We start from the raw sequence: 22,249 nt of genomic DNA, 5'->3' as shown, positions 1-22,249 counted from the left end.
AGGTTTTGGATCCATGCCAATCATCCTGGCCTGGGGAAGTGGGGTGCATAGGAAACTTGAGGAATGGAGAGGAAGAGGAGAGGTGGAAAGAATGTCAGCCATTGAAAAGAGCAAACAATTTAAGGCCTATTCCCCTGGGAAGGACAAATTCTTCAATCTCCCCTCTGATCAGAACTCAGAATAGGAACAGTCCCAGCACATAATATAAATGGGACAGATCTTCAGGCCAAGGTCTTAAATACAGAAGATTTATAAAGGAAAAGAAGAAGGGCAGGGAGTATGGAAAAGCATAAACTTGATAAAATTACTTCATACTAGAGATTAGGGATTTTCCATTTTGGCCCTTCACCTCAGAAAGAGAAAGTGTCTCTGACTGACCAAAGGGTCAAAAGAAGAGAGGTTGAGGTAAGCTGAGGGAGAAGAGAAATCTGTCCTAACCCAAGAGAGATGGGCTGAGACAGGATAGACTGAGACTGACTAAAAAGAGGTTCATCTGACTGGCAGGATAACCAGAAAAATCTAATAAACTTCTAAACTCTCCAGGCTTGGCCTTATTTTGAACTAACTAAAAATCCAACTACAAGGACAAACCTGAGAGAGCCAGAAAAAGAATGGGCAAGCAGAAGCAGATAGGAGAGGATCTGAGTCGGGCAGAGTTGGTGTTTCTGCCTCTGTCTCTCCTTTCTCAGGACTACTAAACTGCAATTGGCTACAAGAAAAAAAGGAAGGCATAGAGGAAAATCTGGAAGCAGTCAAATTTCATTAATTCTGATTAACTGGGAAGACTGATATATGCATTGACTGGTCAGGAGTCTTGATTACAGACCATTTAAAAAGAAAGATACTCCATCACTTTTAAAAGATCACTAAAAAAATATTTCCAAGAGGAGGCCCTGATGAGCTTGCTTTAATAACCAAGACTCATTTTCAGTTAACAGCATCCCTCTGCATAAAAACAATATCCTAATAAGACCTTGTTTTCGTAAGTAAATATAACCCACCCCCAGCCCTCCCAATCTTACTAGCACTGAATACTGCCTTGAGAATTCTTTCTTCATAGTCCAGAATAAGGTAAAACTTCAGCCCAGAATGTAGTATAGATCAGTGGAGAGTTTGGGAGCTATCTCTCCAACCCAAGGGTGTCCTGGAAAATGGACGTATGCGTAATAACAAGCAACCCCTTCAACAAACCCCCACCCCACCCCCAAACAAAGGCATTCACACCCTAATGGTGATTCTTGAAATGGAAGGGGGAAGGAGGAGGCAGGCAGTTTGCATTAGATACAGTTTAATCACCTTCAAATAGAGTAAAAGTTCTGGTTTACACTTCCCCCCACCCATAAGTCCACCAGATAGGACCCTGGCTTTGAAAGAGAAAAACACAGGTGCTCTAGGAAATATAGCCACATATAATACATAAATCTTCTTCCCTGAAATAGAGCAGGTCCTGAGCAGAGCTGACTGGGGGCCACAGCCCACCCCCAGGGTGAAGTGGCTCTGGGACTCTGCCGGTGGAAGTGCTGGAAGAGTGGGGCTTGGAGGAAACCCCAGTGTGGTTACCAAGCCCGAGGTGGGCCAAGGCCTTGGAGTGGGTTTACCCGGGAGGGCCGCAGTGCTGGGCTTTCCCTCCTCACTCAGCCGAGGCCTAAAGGAAGTACTGGTTATCCTTTTTTTTTTACTTTTTTGAGGGGACATAAGGGGAGAGGAAAGGAGAGGAGAGCCTCTCTGTGCCTTGGTTTCCCCATTTGTGCATTCAGGGCCTTGACAGGCCTCACACAGGGAGTCTGAGGGGATAGTGTTTAAGTGAGCACTTGGGCTTCCTCTGAGGAAAAGGAACCACCAAAGTGCAGACTTTTATTACTGCCATTCCTGCTCTGAATGGGAGCAAGAGTCAAAAGGAAAACAAATTAAAAGGGGCTAATGAGCAAGGAGGAGAGATAAGACAAAGAGTGTGAGGGGCCATGCCATTGGCATCTCATAAATTCTTATTGAGAATGGCACAGGTATTAACAAGTTTCTGGTAGTCTACAAGAAATGTAAATTGTTATCGCTACTGCAATTACTTACATACATCCAATTGGAAAAGAGTAGGGCTGGGGTGTAAGAGAGTGGACAGGGGACAAAGGAGAAGTTACACGAATAAAAACAACAAGTGGAAGGTACCTGCCCCATTCCTGAAAGGATTTGCTGGCAATGTTGGCACTGTGTAGCCAGGAGAATCCCTGATCCCACTCTCTACCCTCGTTGGTTCTGAAACCCCAAGAATTCAGGTAGGGTTGCCTGGCCTGAGTTCTCTGTGATTACGTCTGCACTTGTGACACACAGTGGCTTGAAAGGATGTGAGCCAGTCTCAAGAACCTTTAACCCCATAAGTGGACCAGTGACCCCAAGCAGGAGAGCTGAGATCTGGAGAGTAGAGAGGGGAGTCCAAGGAGACTCTGTGGCTGAGGCCATGGGAAACCAGGGCCCGGGCCCAAGAGACCCATTTGTCCAGTTACCAGAGGTGACTGACATCTTGCGTCGTGCCTTAAGTCCAGAAATAAAAAAGCTTGCAGCAAGAAAATGCCAGTGTGTCATGAATATACTTAGTGCCACTGAATTATACATTTAAGACCAAATGAAAACAATAAAAAGGACATCTTACTTGCTCTCTGTCTCAGGCTTATCTTCTCCCCTTAAATCTCTCACAGCCCTAATTAAATGCAAACAAAAGTCTCTTCCATCGATAGGCTACTTCTCAGCTTCAGTCATCTCCTGTGGTGGCTCTGGGGGTTCTGGGGGTGGCATCTCTTCAGGAGTGCTGGTGTCCTCTGGCATCTCATTTGAGCTCAGATGTTCTGTTGGGGCCTAAGAAGGAAAAGATGTCAAGTTCAATTCAAAGCTCTCCCTCAAAATCCAAATGGAGATAATCCATAGAACCCATCAACCACACTGATGTCACAGTTATGTAGCCACCAACACCAAATTCAGAACCAAGACCAGACTATCATCTACTCAGCATAATGGAACTGAAGTTTGAGTTCTGCTCTTAATTGTCTGTGTGGACAGATGTTTCCATTATTATTCATGATAATAATAAAAAGGACCACAAATAATTATACAGACTCCTCTCCTTCACAACAGAATATTATAATGTACTTGTCTAACAAGGCCTGACCCAATGGTTCTCAATCTTCTTTCTGCCTTAACGCACGGCTCACTAGAACAGTGATTCTAAGCCAAAAACAGTGGGATGGCAAAATCTCCAGATGATACATATGGTTTGAAAATGTCCCTAGTGATTCTAAAATACCACCCTTCCCCACATTCAAGTGAGAATCACTAACCTAGGCTGTTATGATTTAAAGCCAGACTCATCAGAAAAATTATATACAAAGTAATGATAATATATAAATATGAGTTTGCTGTACATCAAGAAATAAAATTCAAAATTTAGGAAGAGAAAAGTAGAGAACAATTATCTACCTTACAAAAAGCATCCAACTAAAAGTGGATTCTTTTTTTTCCAATTAAAGTTGTACTTTGTTATTATAAAATAAATGTTATTGCTATAATTTATTTGCATATTTTTAAAAATTAAAGTATCATTGATATACAATCTTATATTGGTTTTAAGTGTACAACACAGTGGTTCAACAGTTACCCATATTATTAAATGTTCACCCCCTCTAGTGCAGTCACTATCTATCAATGTAGTAAGATGTTACCGAAGTAGATTGTATCTTAAAAGAAGTTCAGATCTACTAAACATTTATTGGAACTAATAAACAACTTCAGCAAGGTTTCAGGACATAAGTATACAAAAATCAACTGTATTTCTATATACTCCCAATGAAGAACCAGAAAATGAAATTAGAAAAATAATTTCATTTATAGAAACAGCAAAAAGAGTAAAATACTTATGAATAAAAATAACAAAAGAAGTATAAAACTTATACTCTGAAAACTAGGACATTGTTAAAAGATATTAAAGACTAAATAAATGAAAAGATAGTTCATGTTAATGGCTCAGAAAAGTTAATCTTGGTAGAATGACAATACTCCCCAAACTGACCTACAGATTCAATGCAATCACCATCAAAATTCCAGCTGTCTTTATTGCAGAAATTGAAAGCTAGTCTTGGGATTCATATGGAAATTTAAGGGACCCAGAACAGCCAAATAATTGAATAAATAAAGAATAAAGTTGGAGGACCCAACACTTCCTAATTTCGAAACTTACCACAACTCTACAGTAACCGAGACAGTGTATGTGACACTGGTGTAAGAACAAACAAACTGATTGATGGAATAGGATTCAGAGTCCAGAAACAAACTCACATTTAGTCAATTGATTTTTGACAAGGGTGCCAAGACAATTCAATGGAGAAAGAATAGTCTTTATTTATTAATCTCTTACTGAAGTATAGTTGACAAAATATATTTAGTTTTAGGTAAACAACATAATTATTTGACATTTATATATGTTACAAAATGCTCACCACAATAAGCATAGTTACCATCTTCCACCACACAAAATTATTACATTACTGCCTATTTCCCTATACTGTACTTTTCATCCCCATAATGTTTATTTTATAGTTGCAAGTTTGTACCTCTTGATCCCTTTTACCTATTTCCACACGTCTTTCCCTTCTAGCAACCATCAGTTTGTTCTCTGAATTTATGAGTGTTTCTGGGTGGTTTTGGTTTTTGGTTGTTTGTTCATTTGTTTTGTCTTTTGGATTCCACACACAAGTGAATCATATGGTGTTTGTTTTTCTCTGTCTTATTTCACTTAGCATAACACCCTCTAGGTCCATCCATGTTGTTGCAAATGGCAAGATTTCATTCTTTTTTACAGCTCTATAATATTCCTGTGTGAGTGTGTACATCTTTATCCATTCATCTCTTAATAGATACTTAGGTTGCTTCCATACTTTGGCTATTGTAAATAATGCTTCAATCAATATAGGGGTGTGTATATCTTTTTGAATTAGTGTTTCTGTCTTCCTCTGGTAAATACCCAGAAGTGGGATTACTATACTGTACAGCACTTTTATTTTTAATTTTTTGAGGAACCTCCATATTGTTTCCCACAGTGTTTACAGTCCACTAGTTTACAGTCCCACTAATGGTGCACAAGGGTTCCCTTTTCTCCACATTCTTGCCAACACTTATTATTTCTTGTCTTTTTGATACTAGCCATTCTGTGAGATTAATCTTTTCAACAAATGGTGCTGAGACAACTGGATATTCACATGCAAAAGAAAGAATTTGAACCTCCTACCTCATATCATATATAAAAATTAACTCAATGGATTAAAGATCTCAAATGTAAGAGCCAAAACTATAAAACTCTTAGAAGAATACACAGGCATAAATCTTCACGACCTTGGATTAGGCAATAGTTTCTTAGATATGACAACAGAGGCACATGCAACAAAAAACAAAATAGAAAAATTGAACTACATCAAAATTTAAACCTTTAGTGCTTCAAAGGATACCATCAAGAAAATGAAAAGACAACCCCCAGAATGGCAGAAAATATTTGCAAATCATATATATGATAAGGGACTAATAAACAGAATATATAAAGAACTCTTACAACTCAACAGTAAAAAAAACAATTGAAAAATGGACAAAAGATCTGAACAGACACTTCCCGCAAAATATATAAATGGCTAATAAGCTCATGAAAAGATGCTTAACATCATTATTCATCAGGGAAATACAAATAAAAGCCACAATGAGATACCATTTCACACCAACTAGGATGGCTAGAATCAAAACATCAGATAATAGCAAGTGTTGCCAAGGACTTTGGCAAACCTCCTACACTGGTGGAGATGTAAAAGGGTGCAACCACTTCGGAAAACAGTCCAGCAGTTCCTCAAAAAGTTAAACATAGAGTTACTAAATGACTCAGCAATTTTACTAACAGGTATACAGCCATGAGAAATGATAACATTTATGTCCACACAAAAAATTGCACACAAATGTTCATATCAGCACTATTCATAATAGCCAAAAGGTGGGAACAACCCAAATACCTATCAGTTGATGAAAAGCTAAACAAAATGTGATATATTCATATAATGGAATATTATTCAGCCATATAAAGGAACGAAGTACTGTTACATGCTGTCACATGGATGAACCTCAAAAATATTATGCTAAGTGAAGGAAGCCAGTCATAAAAGACCACATATTACACAATTCTATTTATATGAAATGTACAGAAGAGGCAAATCTATAGCAAAAGAAAATAGATTAATAGTTACCTGGGGACAGGGCTGGGGGACCTTGAGGAAAGGGGAAGTGACTGCTAATGGGTACAGGGGTTTTGATTGTTGCAATGATTGCACAAATTTGTGAATACAATACAAGCCAGTGTATTGTACATTTTAAATAGGGATTTTATGGTATGTGAATTATAGCTCAGAAAGCTATTATTTTTAAAAGTACAAATAATAATATTTTAGGGCGGTGCCAAGATGGCGGCATGAGTAGGACAGTGGGAATCTCTTCCCAAAAACATATATATTTTTGAAAATGCAACAAATACAACTATCCCTAAAAGAGAGACCAGAAGATGCAGGACAACAGCCAGACCACATCCACATCCATGAGAACCCAGCACCTCGCGAAGGGGGTAAGATACAAGCCCCAGCCCAGCGGGACCTGAGCGCCCCTCACCCCAGCGCCCAGCAGAAGGAGAGGAGTCAGAGCGGGGAGGGAGAGGGAACCCAGGACTGCTAAATAGCAAGCCCTAGCCATCCACACCCAGGCGTGGTGTGCTGGATACTAGGGAAACAGGACAGTAAGACCTGTGAGCGGGTCCCCGCAGTCGGCGCCCCTGGGACAAAGAAAAGCAAGTGCTTTTTGAAAGTCATAAAGGGACAGGGACCCCATAGCTGGACGGAAGCGTCCCGGGACACTTAGCCCAGCAGCTGGAAATCCTGGGAAACTCCGGGCACCCTAACCCCCTGGGCAGCAACTCTGAGACCCCTCATGGCAATAAACAGCACCGCCCTGTCTGTTCCCACTCCGGCATCCTGCCATAGCAGAGCAGCAGCCTGAGGCTGGCCACGCCCACAGCAAGGGAGCTTCCTCCACAGCGGCTGGGCAAGAAACAGACCCAGTTTACGTGCAATTGCCCAACACAAGCCGCTAGGGGTCGTAGTTGTCCCAGTAAAGAAAGGCCAGGAGCAAGTGGAAAAGGTCTTGGCTCTCCCAGCTGACAGACAAGTCAATAGCATACCACAGCATCTATCAACATGAAAAGGCAAAAAAATTTGATCCAGACCAGGCTAACCCAGACACCTTCAACATCCTCTCCTGAGAAGGAATCTGGGGAGGTAGATTTAACTAATCTTCCTGAAAAAGAATTCAAAACAAAGGTCATAACCATGCTGATGGACTTGCAGAGAAATATGCAAGAGCTAAGGAGGGAGAATACAGAAATAAAACAATCTCTGGAAGGACTTAAAAGCAGAATGGACGAGATGCAAGAGACCATTAATGGACTAGAAAACAGAGAACAGGAATGCAGAGAAGCTGATGCAGAGAGAGATATAAGGATCTTCAAGAATGAAAGAATATTAAGAGAACTGTGTGACCAACCCAAAAGGAACAATATTTGCATCATAGGAGTACCAGAAGAAGAAGAGAGAGAAAGGGGGTAGAAAGTGTCTTTGAAGAAATAATTGCTGAAAACTTCCCCAAACTAGGGGAGGAAATGGCCTCTCAGACCACAGAAACACACAGAACTCCCATGACAAGGGACCCAAGGAGGGCAACACCAAGACACATAATAATTAAAATGGCAAAGATCAAAGACAAGGACAGAGTATTAAAGGCAGCCAGAGAGAGAGGAAAAAGGTCACCTACAAAGGAAAACCCATCAGGCTATGATCAGACTGCTCAACAGAAACCTTACAGGCCAGAAGAGAATGGCATGACATATTTAATGCAATGAAACAGAAGGGCCTTGAACCAAGGATACTGTATCCAGCACGATTATTATTTAAATATGAAGGAGGGATTAAACAAATCCCAGACAAGCAAAAGTTGAGGGAATTTGCCTCCCACAAACCACCTCTACAGGGTATCTTAGAGGGACTGCTCTAGATGGGAACACTCCTAAAAAGAGTACAGAACAAAACACCCAATGTATAAAGAATGGAGGAGGAAAAATAAGAAGGGAGAGAAATAAAGAATCACCAGACAGTGTTTATAATAGCTCCATAAGCGAGTTAAATTAGACAGTAAGATAGTAAAGAAGCTAACCTTGAACCTTTGGTAACCACAAACTTAAAGATTGCAATGGCAATAAGTACATATCTTTCAATAATCACCCTAAATGTAAATGGACTGAATGCACCAATCAAAAGACACAGAGTCATAGAATGGACAAAAAAGCAAGACCCATCTATATGCTGCTTACAAGAGACTCACCTCAAACCCAAAGACATGCACAGATTAAAAGTCAACGGATGGAAAAAGATATTTCATGCAAACAACAGCGAGAAAAAAGCAGGTGTTGCAATACTAGTATCAGACAAAATAGACTTCAAAACAAAGAAAGTAATAAGAGATAAAGAAGGGCATTACATAATGATAAAGGGCTCAGTGCAACAAGAGGATATAACCATTATAAATATATATGCACCCAATACAGGAGCATCAACATATGTGAAACAAACACTAACAGAATTAAAGGAGGAAATAGAATGTAATGCATGCATTTTGGGAGACTTCAACACACCACTCACTCCAAAGGACAGATCCACCAGACAGAAAACAAGTAAGGACACAGAGGCACTGAACAACACACTAGAACAGATGGACCTAATAGACATCTATAGAACTCTACATCCAAAAGCAACAGGATACACATTTTTCTCAAGTGCACATGGAACATTCTCCAGAATACACCACATACTAGGCCACAAAAAGAGCCTCAGCAAATTCAGACAGATTGAAATCCTACCAACCAACTTCTCGGACCACAAAGGTATAAAACTAGAAATAAATTGTACAAAGAAAGCAAAAAGGCTCACAAACACATGGAGGCTTAACAACATGCTCCTAAATAATCAATGGATCAAGGACCAAATTAAAATGGAGATCCAGCAAATACATGGAAACAAATGACAACAACAACACAAAGCCCCAACTACTGTGGGACGCAGCGAAGGCAGTCTTAAGAGGAAAGTATATAGCAATCCAGGCATATTTAAAGAAGGAAGAACAATCCCAAATGAATAGTCTAATGTCACAATTATCGAAATTGGAAAAAGAAGAACAAATGAGGCCTAAGGTCAGCAGACAAGGGACATAATAAAGATCAGAGAAGAAATAAATAAAATTGAGAAGAATAAAACAATAGAAAAAATCAATGAAACCAAGAGCTGGTTCTTTGAGAAAATAAAGAAAGTAGATAAGCCTCTAGCCAGACTTATTAAGAGAAAAAGAGAATCAACACACATCAACAGAATCAGAAACGAGAAAGGAAAAATCACGACAGACCCCACAGAAATACAAAGAATTATTAGAGAATACTATGAAAACCTATATGCTAACAAGCTGGGAAACCTAGGAGAAATGGACAACTTCCTAGAAAAATACAACCTTCCAAGACTGACCCAGAAAGAAACAGAAAATCTAAACAGACCAATTACCCACAACAAAATTGAAGCAGTAATCAAAAAACTACCCAAGAACAAAACCCCCGGGCCAGATGGATTTACCTCAGAATTTTATCAGACATACAGAGAAGACATAATACCCATTCTCCTTAAAGTTTTCCAAAAAATAGAAGAGAAGGGAATACTCCCAAACTCATTCTATGAAGCCAACATCACCCTAATACCAAAACCAGGCAAAGACCGCACCAAAAAAGAAAACTACAGACCAATATCCCTGATGAACGTAGACTGAAAAATACTCAACAAAATATTAGCAAACCAAATTCAAAAATACATCAAAAGGATCATACACCATGACCAAGTGGGATTCATCCCAGGAATGCAAGGATGGTACAACATTCGAAAATCCGTCAACATCACATCAACAAAAAGAAAGACAAAAACCACATGATCATCTCCACAGATGCTGAAAAAGCATTCGACAAAATTCAACATCCATTCGTGATAAAAACTCTCAACAAAATGGGCATAGAGGGCAAGTACCTCAACATAATAAAGGCCATATATGATAAATCCACAGCCAACATCATACTGAACAGCAAGAAGCTGAAAGCTTTTCCTGTGAGATCGGGAACAAGACAGGGATGCCCACTCTCCCCACTGTTATTTAACATAATAATGGAGGTCCTAGCCATGGCAATTAGACAAAACAAAGAAATACAAGGAACCCAGATTGGCAAAGAAGAAGTTAAATTGTCACTATTTGCAGATGATATGATATTGTACATAAAAAACCCTAAAGACTCCACTCCAAAATTACTAGAACTAATATCAGAATTCAGCAAAGTTGCAGGATACAAAATTAACACACAGAAATCTGTGGCTTTCCTATACACTAACAATGAACTAATAGAAAGAGAAATCAGGAAAACAATTCCGTTCACAATAGCATCAAAAAGAATAAAATACCTAGGAATAAACCTAACCAAGGAAGTGAAAGACCTATACCCTGAAAACTATAAGACACTCTTAAGAGAAACTAAACAGGTCGCTAACAAATGGAAACTCATCCCATGCTCCTGGCTAGGAAGAATTAATATTGTCAAAATGGCCATCCTGCCCAAAACAATATACAAATTCGATGCAACCCCTATCAAATTACCAACAGCATTCTTCAATGAACTGGAACAAATAGTTCAAAAATTCATATGGAAACACCAAAGACCCCGAATAGCAAAAGCAATCCTGAGAAGGAATAATAAAGTGGGTAGTATCTCGCTCCCCAACTTCAAGCTCTACTACAAAGTCACAGTAATCAAGACAATTTGGTACTGGCACAAGAACAGAGCCGCAGACCAGTGGAACAGAATAGAGACTCCAGAAATTAACCCAAACATTTATGGCCAATTAATATACGATAAAGGAGCCATGGACATACAATGGGGAAATGACAGTCTCTTCTACAGATGGTGCTGGCAAAACTGGACAGCTACATGTAAGAGAATGAAACTGGATGACTGTCTAACCCCATACACAAAAGTAAACTCCAAATGGATCAAAGACCTGAATGTAAGTCATGAAACCACAAAACTCTTAGAAAAAAACATAGGCAAAAATCTCATGGACATAAACATGAGTGACTTCTTCATGAACACATCTCCCCGGGCAAGGGAAACAAAGGCAAAAATGAACAAGTGGGACTATATCAAGCTGAAAAGCTTCTGTACAGCAAAGGACACCATCAATAGAACAAAAGGTATCCTACAGTATGGGAGAACATATTCATAAATGACAGATCTGATAAAGGATTGACATCCAAAATATATAAAGAGCTCACATGCCTCAACAAACAAAAAGCAACTAATCCAATTAAAAAATGGGCAGAGGAGCTGAATAGACAGTTCTCTAAAGAAGAAATCCAGATGGCCAACAGGCACATGAAAAGATGCTCCACATTGCTAATCATCAGAGAAATGCAAATTAAAACCATAATGAGATATCACCTCACACCAGTAAGGATCGCCATCATCGAAAAGACAAACAACAACAAATGTTGGCGAGGTTGTGGAGAAAGGGGAACCCTCCTACACTGCTGGTGGGAATGTAAACTAGTTCAACCATTGTGGAAAGCAGTATGGAGGTTCCTCAGAATGCTCAAAATAGACTTACCATTTGACCCAGGAATTCCACTTCTAGGAATTTACCCTAAGAATGCAGCACTCCAGGTTGAAAAAGACAGATGCACCCCTATGTTTATCGCTGCACTGTTTACAATAGCCAAGATATGGAAGCAACCTAAATGTCCATCAGTAGATGAATGGATAAAGAAGATGTGGTACATATACACAATGGAATATTACACAGTCATAAGAAAAAACAGATCCTACCATTCGCAACAACATGGATGGAGCTAGAGGGTATTATGCTCAGTGAAATAAGCCAGGTGGAGAAGGACAAGTACCAAATGATTTCACTCATATGTGGAGTATAAGAACAAAGGAAAACTGAAGGAACAAAACAGCAGCAGAATCACAGAACCCAAGAATGGACTAATAGTTACCAAAGGGAAAGGGACTGGGGAGGATGGGTGGGAAGGGAGGGATAAGGGCCGGGAAAAAGAAAGAGGGCATTACGATTAGCATGTATAGTGCGTGGGGGGCACGGGGAGGGCGCGCAACACAGAGAAGACAAGTGGTGATTTTACAGCATCTTACTACGCAGATGGACAGTGACTGTGAAGGGATATGTGGGGGGGACTTGGTCAAGGGGGGAACCTAGTAAACAATGTTCTTTCTGTAATTGTAGATTAATGATACCAAAATAAAAAAAAAACTCTTAGAAAAAGACATAGGCAAAAATCTCTTAGACATAAACATGAGTGACCTCTTCTTGAACATATCTCCCCGGGCAAGGGAAACAAAAGCAAAAATCAACAAGTGGGACTATATCAAGCTGAAAAGCTTCTGTACAGCAAAGGACACCATGAATAGTACAAAAAGGTACCCTACAGTATGGGAGAATATATTCATAAATGACAGATCCGATAAAGGGTTGACATCCAAAATATATAAAGAGCTCATGCACCTCAACAAACAAAAAGCAAATAATCCAATTAAAAAATGGGCAGAGGAGCTGAATAGACAGTTCTCTAAAGAAGAAATTCAGATGGCCAACAGACACATGAAAAGATGCTCCACATTGCTTGTCATCAGAGAAATGCAAATTAAAACCACAATGAGATATCACCTCACACCAGTAAGGATGGCTACCATCCAAAAGACCAACAACAACAAATGTTGGTGAAGTTGTGGAGAAAGGGGAACCCTCCTACACTGCTGGTGGGAATGTAAATTAGTTCAACCATTGTGGGAAGCAGTATGGAGGTTCCTCAAAATGCTCAAAATAGACTTACCATTTGTCCCAGGAATTCCACTTCTAGGAATTTACCCTAAGAATGCAGCACTCCAGGTTGAAAAAGACAGATGCACCCCTATGTCTATCACTGCACTATTTACAATAGCCAAGATACGGAAGCAACCTAAGTGTCCATCAGTAGATGAATGGATAAAGAAGATGTGGTACATATACACAATGGAATATTACTCAGGTATAAGAAAAAAACAGATTCTACCATTTGCAACAACATGGATGGAGCTAGAGGGTATTATGCTCAGTGAAATAAGCCAGGCGGAGAAAGACAAGTACTAAATGATTTCACTCATATGTGGAATATAAGAAAAAAGGAAAACTGAAGGAACAAAACAGCAGCAGAATCACAGAACCCAAGAATGGACTAACAGTTACCAAAGGGAAAGGGACTGGGGAGGATGGGTGGGAAGGGAGGGATAGGGGGGGGAAAAAAGAAAGGGGGCATTATGATTAGCATGTATAGTGTGGGGGGGCACAGGGAGGGCTGTGCAACACAGAGAAGACAAGTTGTGATTTTACAGCATCTTACTACGCTGATGGACAGTGACTGTGATGGGGTATGTTGGGGGGACTTGGTGAAGGGGGGAGCCTAGTAAACATAATGTCTTTCATGTAATTGTAGATTAATGATACCAAAATTTTTAAAAAAACAATATTTTAGAAACATACTTTGTAAAGTGTATCTTGAGCAGGACAGCTGGCAGATTTCCCACATCTGCATCTTCGAGTGAGCAAGCCCCCTTCTACCAAGGTAACTACACCACTAACTCCAACCCACTCCCCTGACCCTTATCTTTGCTCCTATGGCATTTTATGCTTTCTTCATCAAGGTACTTTTCACAACATTGAGCAATGGCCTGTTTTGTTTTCTCTCATCCCCATGAGACAATGAGTTCCTTGAGAACAGGGACATTTGCCTTCTTCACTGGCATATCCCTAACACCTACCACAGTGGCTGGCACAGAATGTCAAAGAAATGTCTAGATCTCAATCTGACACAAGGGCACAAAAATCTCAAGGCAATATCAGGGCAGAAATAGAGGCAGAGAGGCTGGAGCGACTGGACACAAAACTGCCTTACCTCTAAGGTGTAAATTCAGCTAACACCCTCTATCACCAACTCAGCCTTAAAAGTCCTGAAGTCTTCCAAGAACGGACTAGTGATAACCAAAGGGAAGAGGTTGGGGAGGGTGGGTGGGGAGGGAGGGAAAAGGGGATTAAGGGATATTATGATTAGCACACATAATATAGGGGGGTCACAATGAAGGCAATATAGCACAGAGAAGACAAGTAGTGACTGTATAGAATTTTACTATGCTGATGGACAGTGACTGCAATGCGGTGTCGGGGGGGAGACTTGATAATATGGGTGAATGTTGTAACCACATGTTGCTCATGTGAAACCTTCATAAGATTGTATATCAATGATACCTTAATAAAAAAAAGTCCTAAAGTCTTAAAGTTGGAAACACTTACTGGGTTCTGTGGCAAGAGGCTACTACTAGTCTCTTGAGTACTGGGAGGTCGACTTCCGCTCTCCTCCAGTGGCAAAATACCCCTTCGATCCAGCACACTGAGGAGACAGGACAGTTAATAAAGTGCTTCACATTTACCCCTCCACCCACACACCACCCAGTAGAACTCTGCTGTGTGTACTGGAAAACATAGACCTGCCGTTTGGCAGTCTAGCCTTATCCTAACGCACATCTCCTGTCTCCCATTCACTTTTTCTTCCACAAACCAGGGAGCACTACATTAACCAGGGAATAAATAAATGAGGAATGAAAAGTCATCCATTCAAAACAACCAGCCCATGGTCTATAGTCCATGTAGATACGGTACCAAGGGACAATCCCTGGGAAGACCTATTTAACACCAGGAGGCCACATTCTTCGAATGAATCAGAGTAGGTAAAAGAAATGGTCCCAACACTTGTCCCAAGAGTCCCAGAACTTTCTAGTCCCCTGAGTACCTGGGGGGCAAGGGGCCACACAGCACTTCACAGCAGTTCTTCACAATGTTGCCATGGCTATAGGGATTCTGGACACGATTCTTCCCTGTCCATGAGCCTTTGATCTGCAAGATAAAAGCCAAGGCTTACATGAAAAATTATGCTGAAGAAATACATGCAGCATGGGAAGATGAAAGAGTTCTGGAGATGGAAGGTAGTGATGGTTGCACAACATGAATATACTTAGTGCCACTGAATTATACACTTAAGTTGGTACATTTTATGTTATATTTTTAGCATAACAGGAAAAAAAGAAATACTTGCATAGCCATGGAAAGATGTTTACAATAGAGGGAAAAATCAGGTAACCAAATAATACGTATTATTTTCACTTAAAAATACAAAATGTATATTCACATAAACAAAGATGGAAACAAGTCTAGACAAGTCTAGAAGACTATAAATCATACCATTAACAATGGTGATACCTAGGAGGTAAAGTTAAAGGGCCTTATTTTCTATTTTTTGCTCACCTGTATTTTCTAATTTTCTACAACAAACATGGTTAACCGGTAACTTTTGAAAAGCAGGGATTTATTCAATGCAACCGTCTTTCTCCATTCCAAATCCAGAGGCACTAATGAGACTTTAAGGACCTATGAACAGTTGAAGACCTTGTACCCACCCAGCCATTTAACCTCTTCTTCCTAATTCTCTACAGGCATTCAGCTGCAATCTAACTGTATCCCAGCACACGCGCTCTCTTCCACACATTGGATGTAACAATCTCCCACACCAGGTTTCTGCCTGCCTTGAGCTCCCAAACCCTGGAGACTCAGTTCTCTAGCAGGTAATGAGAGAATAGGCTTTGAGGAGAACACGTGATGAGGAGAAGGGAACGTTGACTCACATCTTCATTGGTTGTCTGGTTGAGAGCCACGAGGAAAGTGTGAAATCCAGTCAGTCCCACAACGGACCAGAGTGTGAAGAAGCAAATGAGCACTTCTAGAACGGTGCGGTGACGTTAAGGAATGTTGAGTAAGCCACATCAGGGGACTCGATGCCTCAGCCCGTACTCATGGCACCAGTGACACCATCTTTACCTCTCAGAATGTGTATCACAAAGGGCCAAGTATCCATGTGGGGATCACAACAGATGAATTCTAAACTCACTGGATATATCCCTTATGAAAAGTAAAGGGCTTCTGTTTATATACTACGAGTAGCTCTCTATAAACTCTAGTGTATTTAAGTGTTTGTCTATTTATTCATCATTAGCTCTATGAAGGGGACATTTAGGAGGGGGCCAAAGCTAAACAACATTGGCTATCACTGCCAGTGGAAAATCCATAAAAAAATAAACTTCATAAATGAAAAATTGGTGGGAAAAACAGGATGTGATTTATAGAAATCCCATCTAAATCTCCCTTTCAGAAATGCAACTGCTGTACAAAGTAAGCCTTAGCTATAACAGGAAAGTGGGGCTTCTAGCCAGCAACATAAAAGGTATAGTGAAGCAAAGACAGCCCACTAAAGCAGGCAGGGCTAAGCCTGGGGTCAGAAGAACTTGGGAAGGAGGCAGTAGAGAAGGAGGTGAGGGAAAGACCTCCTTTAATCTCCAGCCATCTTCCATTCTGGTTGCTACCACTAAGACTACATGTTTTTATTTTAGACTTTGGCACTCTGATGCCTGAAAACTGAGATGGTGAAAGACGTGCAGAGAAAAAGCATGCTGGAAAGTAGTTTAAGAGTGCTTCACAGGGACATACTGCCAGGGGAGGATATGTTCCAGGAGTTTCTTTCAATGTCTCCAGGAAGCCAATTTTCAAGGATTCTGTGAAATTGGGAGGAGGAGTAAAGAGAAAAATTAGTGACTTTAGTAAAAAATGCACACTTACCCTAGTACCTAATCATACCTACTCACTTCCTTCTCTCCCTATCCCTTGTTACAAGCTGGAAAGAGATAAGCCCTCACTCAGGCAAGGGACTCTCACCTTCAATCCAGTCATCTCTTAACTAAAGGGTTCACATGTCCAATGCGGGACCCAGGAGTGGACTAGAGTCAGGCAGAAGCCAAGAATCCAGCTCCCCTCCCTTTTCCCTAGTCCCCAGCAATGGGCATGGAGGGGGGGTATTCATTCATAGATTTAAAAAATCAGAAACATTCAAGAAATATCCTCTCTCCTCACCAATCCACGTCCTTCCCTCATTCAAAGTCCAGCTGAGAATTCATCTCTTCCCAGGAAGCTGTCTTGGCCAAGACCACTCCTTCAACTTCACATCCCATCTGTCTGCACACTGATTTATGTGTGTGTGTGCACATGCATATGTATGAGTGTGTATTTTTTATCCCCCAAAGTAGACCATGAGCTACTAAAATGCATTTCTCTGGTACATCCCCTTCTACCACCTGGCATAGGGCAGGTCCTACAAGGCAGAAGAATAGAGGACACAGACAGCCAAAATGCATCCCCAATCTCTGGCATCACCTCAGCAAGGCCCAGTACTCTGGGTACAGACTAGCAGTTGTGGCCCCAGTCGCCAGCACAGGCCAGTGAGGAGGCCAACACACTCAGTGAATACCGACTGATGTGAGATGACACTGGAGCCCTGCTCAAGAGTGGGGAGTAGTGCTCATTTCTAATTAGTCCTAGAGCACCTTCGAAATGGCAAAGTTCCACCAGGAAACCTAGCCACTCCCCTAAGCTGTCCTCAAGTCTTCTTCCACTCCCGACCCTCATTCCAACAACAGACACTGCCCTGTGTACTCACTGAGGGCCACATAGACGATGTTGAAGGCGAAGACATAGATGGTGAGGAGGGAGAGAGAAAGGATGAAGAGGTAGAAGTAGCGGTAGTTCCTCTTTCCAACACAATTCCCCACCCAGGGGCAGTGATGGTCGAAGCGCTCTGTGGGAGAAAGAGAAAGTCCAGTGCCAAAAAGCCTCCAAAGCCAGCACAAGCCCCCCGCCCATGTTAAATACCTCATCCAGAGGCCCCCCCAGTTTGTTGCCTATTTCACTTGCAAAATATCACTGCTTTCTATTTTTCATTTTTTCACTGTTTTCACATCTTCTCACTTGATCCTCACAATTACCCTGGAAGTTAGGCAAAAGAAGAAATTCTTCTCCCCATTTTACATATGAGGAAACTAAGGTGCTGAGGGGTTAAGTGGTCTGCCTCGCTGCCAGTTGACAGAAGAGACTTTGCTTTTCCAAAGAAAAAATCTTAGTAGGTGGCCTAAGTTCAGGAAGAATAAGTAGGTGAAAATTGCCAAGGAAATTTTGAAAAATGAGTAGTGTAGTTTTTCTTAACCTCCAGTTATTAAAAAATTATAAAACGACCAGACTTAAAATGGTGCTGCTTAGCTCAGTGGAGTGGAAAGCACTCAGACACAGATTCTAGAATGTATAAGAATTTACTGTCTAATAAAGGTAGCATTAAAAAATTGGTGGTAAAAGGAACTATTTATTATTCCATAAACAACTCTGAGACAACTGGTTATTTGATGGAAAATAAGGTTAGGTTTTTTTCCCTCATACCATTTATCAAAATTAATTCCATATGAATTAAAGAGTTATGTGAAAAAAACAAAGTGAAACCATAAAATAACCATAAAGAATAAATGAACATTTATCCCTTGTTATGGAGGACTTCCTAAGCATAAAAGTAATAAAAGAAAACACAGATGTCAAAGAAAAATAGATTTGAACCCATAAACTTTGAAGAAACTATTTTATATATGTTGAGAATACATTAAAAATGCTAAAGAGGGAAAAAAAACAACAGGAATGTATGTAAATTTTGTACCTGAGTATATAAAAAGTCCTTACAAATGAATAACAAAATACAAATACTCCTTCAAGAAAACGGTCAAAAGACAAAAACAGACAGTTAATAAATGCCATATAAACATATATTTTAAGGTTTTCAGATTCACTAATAACTCAGTGTGATACTAGTACAAAAAGACACTTTTTTGCCTATCAAAATAAGAATATAAAAATATGCAGCACTAGTGAGAATTGGGCAATATGGACTATATACTAATATACTGTTTGTGGGGAGTATATAAATTGAGAGAACTTTTCTGGGAAGCAATTTGGCAGTATATATCAAGAGCCTTAATAATGCTCACATCCCTTTGGCAGAATAAGTCCATTTTCAGTAATTTCTCATAAGGAAAGAGAGATGTGTACAGATATTTAGGTTCAATAATTTTTTCTTAAATTTTCTATTGTGGTAAAATACATATAACATACCATTTGCCATTTTAACCATTTTAAGTGTATGATTCAGTGGCATTGATTATATTCACAGTGTTGTGCAACTATCACCACCACTACCTATTCCCAAAAATTTTCATCACCCCCAAAGAGAAACTCTGTACCCATTAAACAGTAACTCTCTATTTTCACCTTCCCCCGGCCCTTGATAACTTCTATGAATTTGCCTATTCTAAGTATTTTATATAAGTGGAATCATACAATTTATGACTTTTTGTGTTTGGCTTCTTTCATGTAGCATGTTTTCAAGGTTAATCCAAGTTGTAGCATGTATCAGCACTTCATTCCTCCTTATGGATGAATAATATTCCATTGTATGGATATACCACATTTTATTTATCCACTCATCTGTTGATAACAGTTGGATTGTTTCCATCTTTTGGCTATTGTGAACAATGCTGCCATGAATAGTGATGTACAAAAATGTTTGGGCCTCAGTTTTCAATTCTTTTTGGTATTGCTATGGACAGAATTGTGTCCCTCTCCAAACTTTGTATGTTGAAGCTCTAACCCCCAATGTGACTGTATTTGGAGACAGGGTTTCTAAGGAGGTAACTAAGGTTAAATGAGGTCATAAGGGTAGGACCCTAATCCTATTAGACTAGTACCCTTATAAGAAGAGGATGAGATACCAAGAGTGCATAAATACAGAAAAAAGACTATCTGAAGACACAGCAAGAAGGTGGCCACCTGTAAGCCCAGAGACAGGCCTCACCAGAAATAAACTCTGCCAGCACCTTGATCTTGGACTTAAAACCTCCAGAACTATGAGAAAATTAATTTCTGTTGTATAAGTCACTCAGTCCATTGTATTTTGTTATGGCAGCTGAGCAGGCTAATACAGGGTTAATACATATACACATATACCCAGGAGTGGAATTGCTGGGTCATATGATAAATTCTATGTTTTAACTTTCTGAGGACGCACCAAACTGCCACAGCAACTGCACCATTTTCTATTCCCACCAGAAATGTATGAAGGTTCCAATTTCTTTACATTCTTAAATTTTAATAATTTTGGTTGCAGTGTTACAATAATGAATTAAATGGAATAGTGAATACTATCTAATGATAGGAAACTACCTAAAAAAACTAGACTATAGCCATAAGATGGATTATGTAGTCATTAAAATAATATACTCAAAAACATTTATTAAAGATATAGGAAAATGCTCAGGATATAATGTTAAGTGACAAAGGCAAGATTAAAAACACTATCATGTGAGATCTAATTTTGCAAACAATGGAAGGAAATACAGCAAAATGGAGAGTGAGTTTGAGATTAAGGTTTATCTTACACTTTCTGTACTTCTCATATTTTCTATAATTAATATATATTATTTTAATGAATCAAAAGCACAAAGAATCAAATACATCCTTTTTAAAGAACAATGAGCTGTGTACTGATAAAAAAATTAAACTGTAAGAACTGGTCCACCTCCCGGTTAAAGCGTTACAATATATCTTTTCAGAAAAGAAAAGCAACATGTAAAGAAGAATGATATGTCCAAGTAGTTAGGGTTATATCTGGATCAAGAATTATAGGTACAGCCACACCTTAAGCAAACCTGCCATATAAAAACATGGGAAAATACAGATTTATACAGATATATTTTTACTGTATTTCAAATCACACATTTTCTGATAAGATAATAAATACATGCTCATTGTAGAAAACTTGAAAAAAGAAGAAGTAAAATGAAGGAAACAAAATCATTCATATTCCACAGCCTGTAGATAACGAACTATAAACATTCTGGTATACTTCCTTGCATATATCTTTACAAATACTTATATTTTCTTAAATGTATAATTGCAATCCCACTAGAAATGTAGCTTATTTCCTGTTTAATTCAGCTTTCTGATATGAGCTTTTCCCATAAAAGTCTATTGTATGAATGTCCCACAATCTATCCAACCACTTATCTACTGATGGGCAATTAATTTTCCAATTTTTTTAGCATTATAGTAGCCCTGAGGTAAATATTTCCATACCTATATCTTTTAGAACACCCCTGATTATTTTGGGATAGATCCCTAGAGAGGAAATCACTGGTACCAAAGGGTATGTATGTTTTAAGGCTTTAATAATTTACTAGGTTGCCTTCCAAGAAGTTTGTTCCAATTTACACTCCTACCAGTGTAGGAATAAGCATTATCAGGTTTTTCTTGCTAATTTTCTAGATTAAAAAAGATCTTTTTTAAACTTTCTCTGATTTTTAGTAGGGATGAATTTCTCTTCATGTATGTCAACTATCTAATCATATTTCCTGTTCTGTGAACTGTGTATACTTCTACTGGAACATAAGTGCTTCTTTTGTAAAAACATTAATATGTATGAATTTTATATTTAAGAATATTAATGAGCAGAGGGAATTCTATACGAAAACCTTCACATCAGACCTTCTTGAAATACCAAGTTTTCTAGCTCATTTAAATGAGTTTCAATTTCTAAAAATCTGTGCACATATAGCTTTTTACCATATAAAATAAGATATATTTTCCCAACTTGTAGGCTAATAAGAGGAAAGCAATGTACTCAGGCATGTTCCATGGCATAGATAAAGAATACTGGAACTATGCTGATAGTATAAAGAGTTGCACATATATGCCTATCAGTAGACATATTTACTGCCTGTTTCTGATCTTTCCCAGGGTCCAGCACACACTCGGTAGTGATTAAAGCTAAGCCACATATATGTAGATAGAAGCACAGACCCATGTATTACAGACACATACACCACCACACTTGCAGCACCAGCAAAGAAAGAAAAAATGAGGGTTTGGGAATCAGAACTGTTCCAGCCTCATCTCACACTAGTTATTTGAACTTTCACAAAGGTGTTTCACCTATTTCCTCAACTGTAAGATGGGATATTACCTATCTCATGTGATTCTTACAAGTTTTAAATGAGAGAAAGGGAAAGAAGCAGCACAATGCTTAGTATATA

General features: G+C 39.4%; 1 protein-coding gene across 2 annotated transcripts in view; it reads right to left on the bottom strand.

The window, feature by feature from the left end:
- Window positions 1–1,271: 1,271 nt before the first annotated feature.
- ZDHHC9 (zDHHC palmitoyltransferase 9) overlaps window positions 1,272–22,249 on the bottom strand; it is a 37,187-nt gene continuing 16,209 nt past the window's right edge. For both annotated transcript variants that reach the window (XM_073228040.1, XM_073228041.1), the window contains 6 exons: window positions 17,785–17,922; window positions 16,800–16,846; window positions 15,923–16,027; window positions 15,034–15,137; window positions 14,538–14,634; window positions 1,272–2,847 (listed from right to left, as the gene is read on the bottom strand). In XM_073228040.1, coding sequence (XP_073084141.1) covers window positions 2,731–2,847; window positions 14,538–14,634; window positions 15,034–15,137; window positions 15,923–16,027; window positions 16,800–16,846; window positions 17,785–17,922 — 608 coding nt within the window. In that variant the 3' untranslated portion in view covers window positions 1,272–2,730. The remainder of the gene's footprint in view (window positions 2,848–14,537; window positions 14,635–15,033; window positions 15,138–15,922; window positions 16,028–16,799; window positions 16,847–17,784; window positions 17,923–22,249) is intronic.

Source organism: Manis javanica, chromosome X, assembly GCF_040802235.1.
Source record: "Manis javanica isolate MJ-LG chromosome X, MJ_LKY, whole genome shotgun sequence".
Classification (NCBI taxonomy): Eukaryota; Metazoa; Chordata; class Mammalia; order Pholidota; family Manidae; genus Manis; species Manis javanica.
The sequence above is the reverse complement of the archived record's forward strand: the minus strand, read 5'-3'. Positions and strand labels throughout refer to the sequence as shown.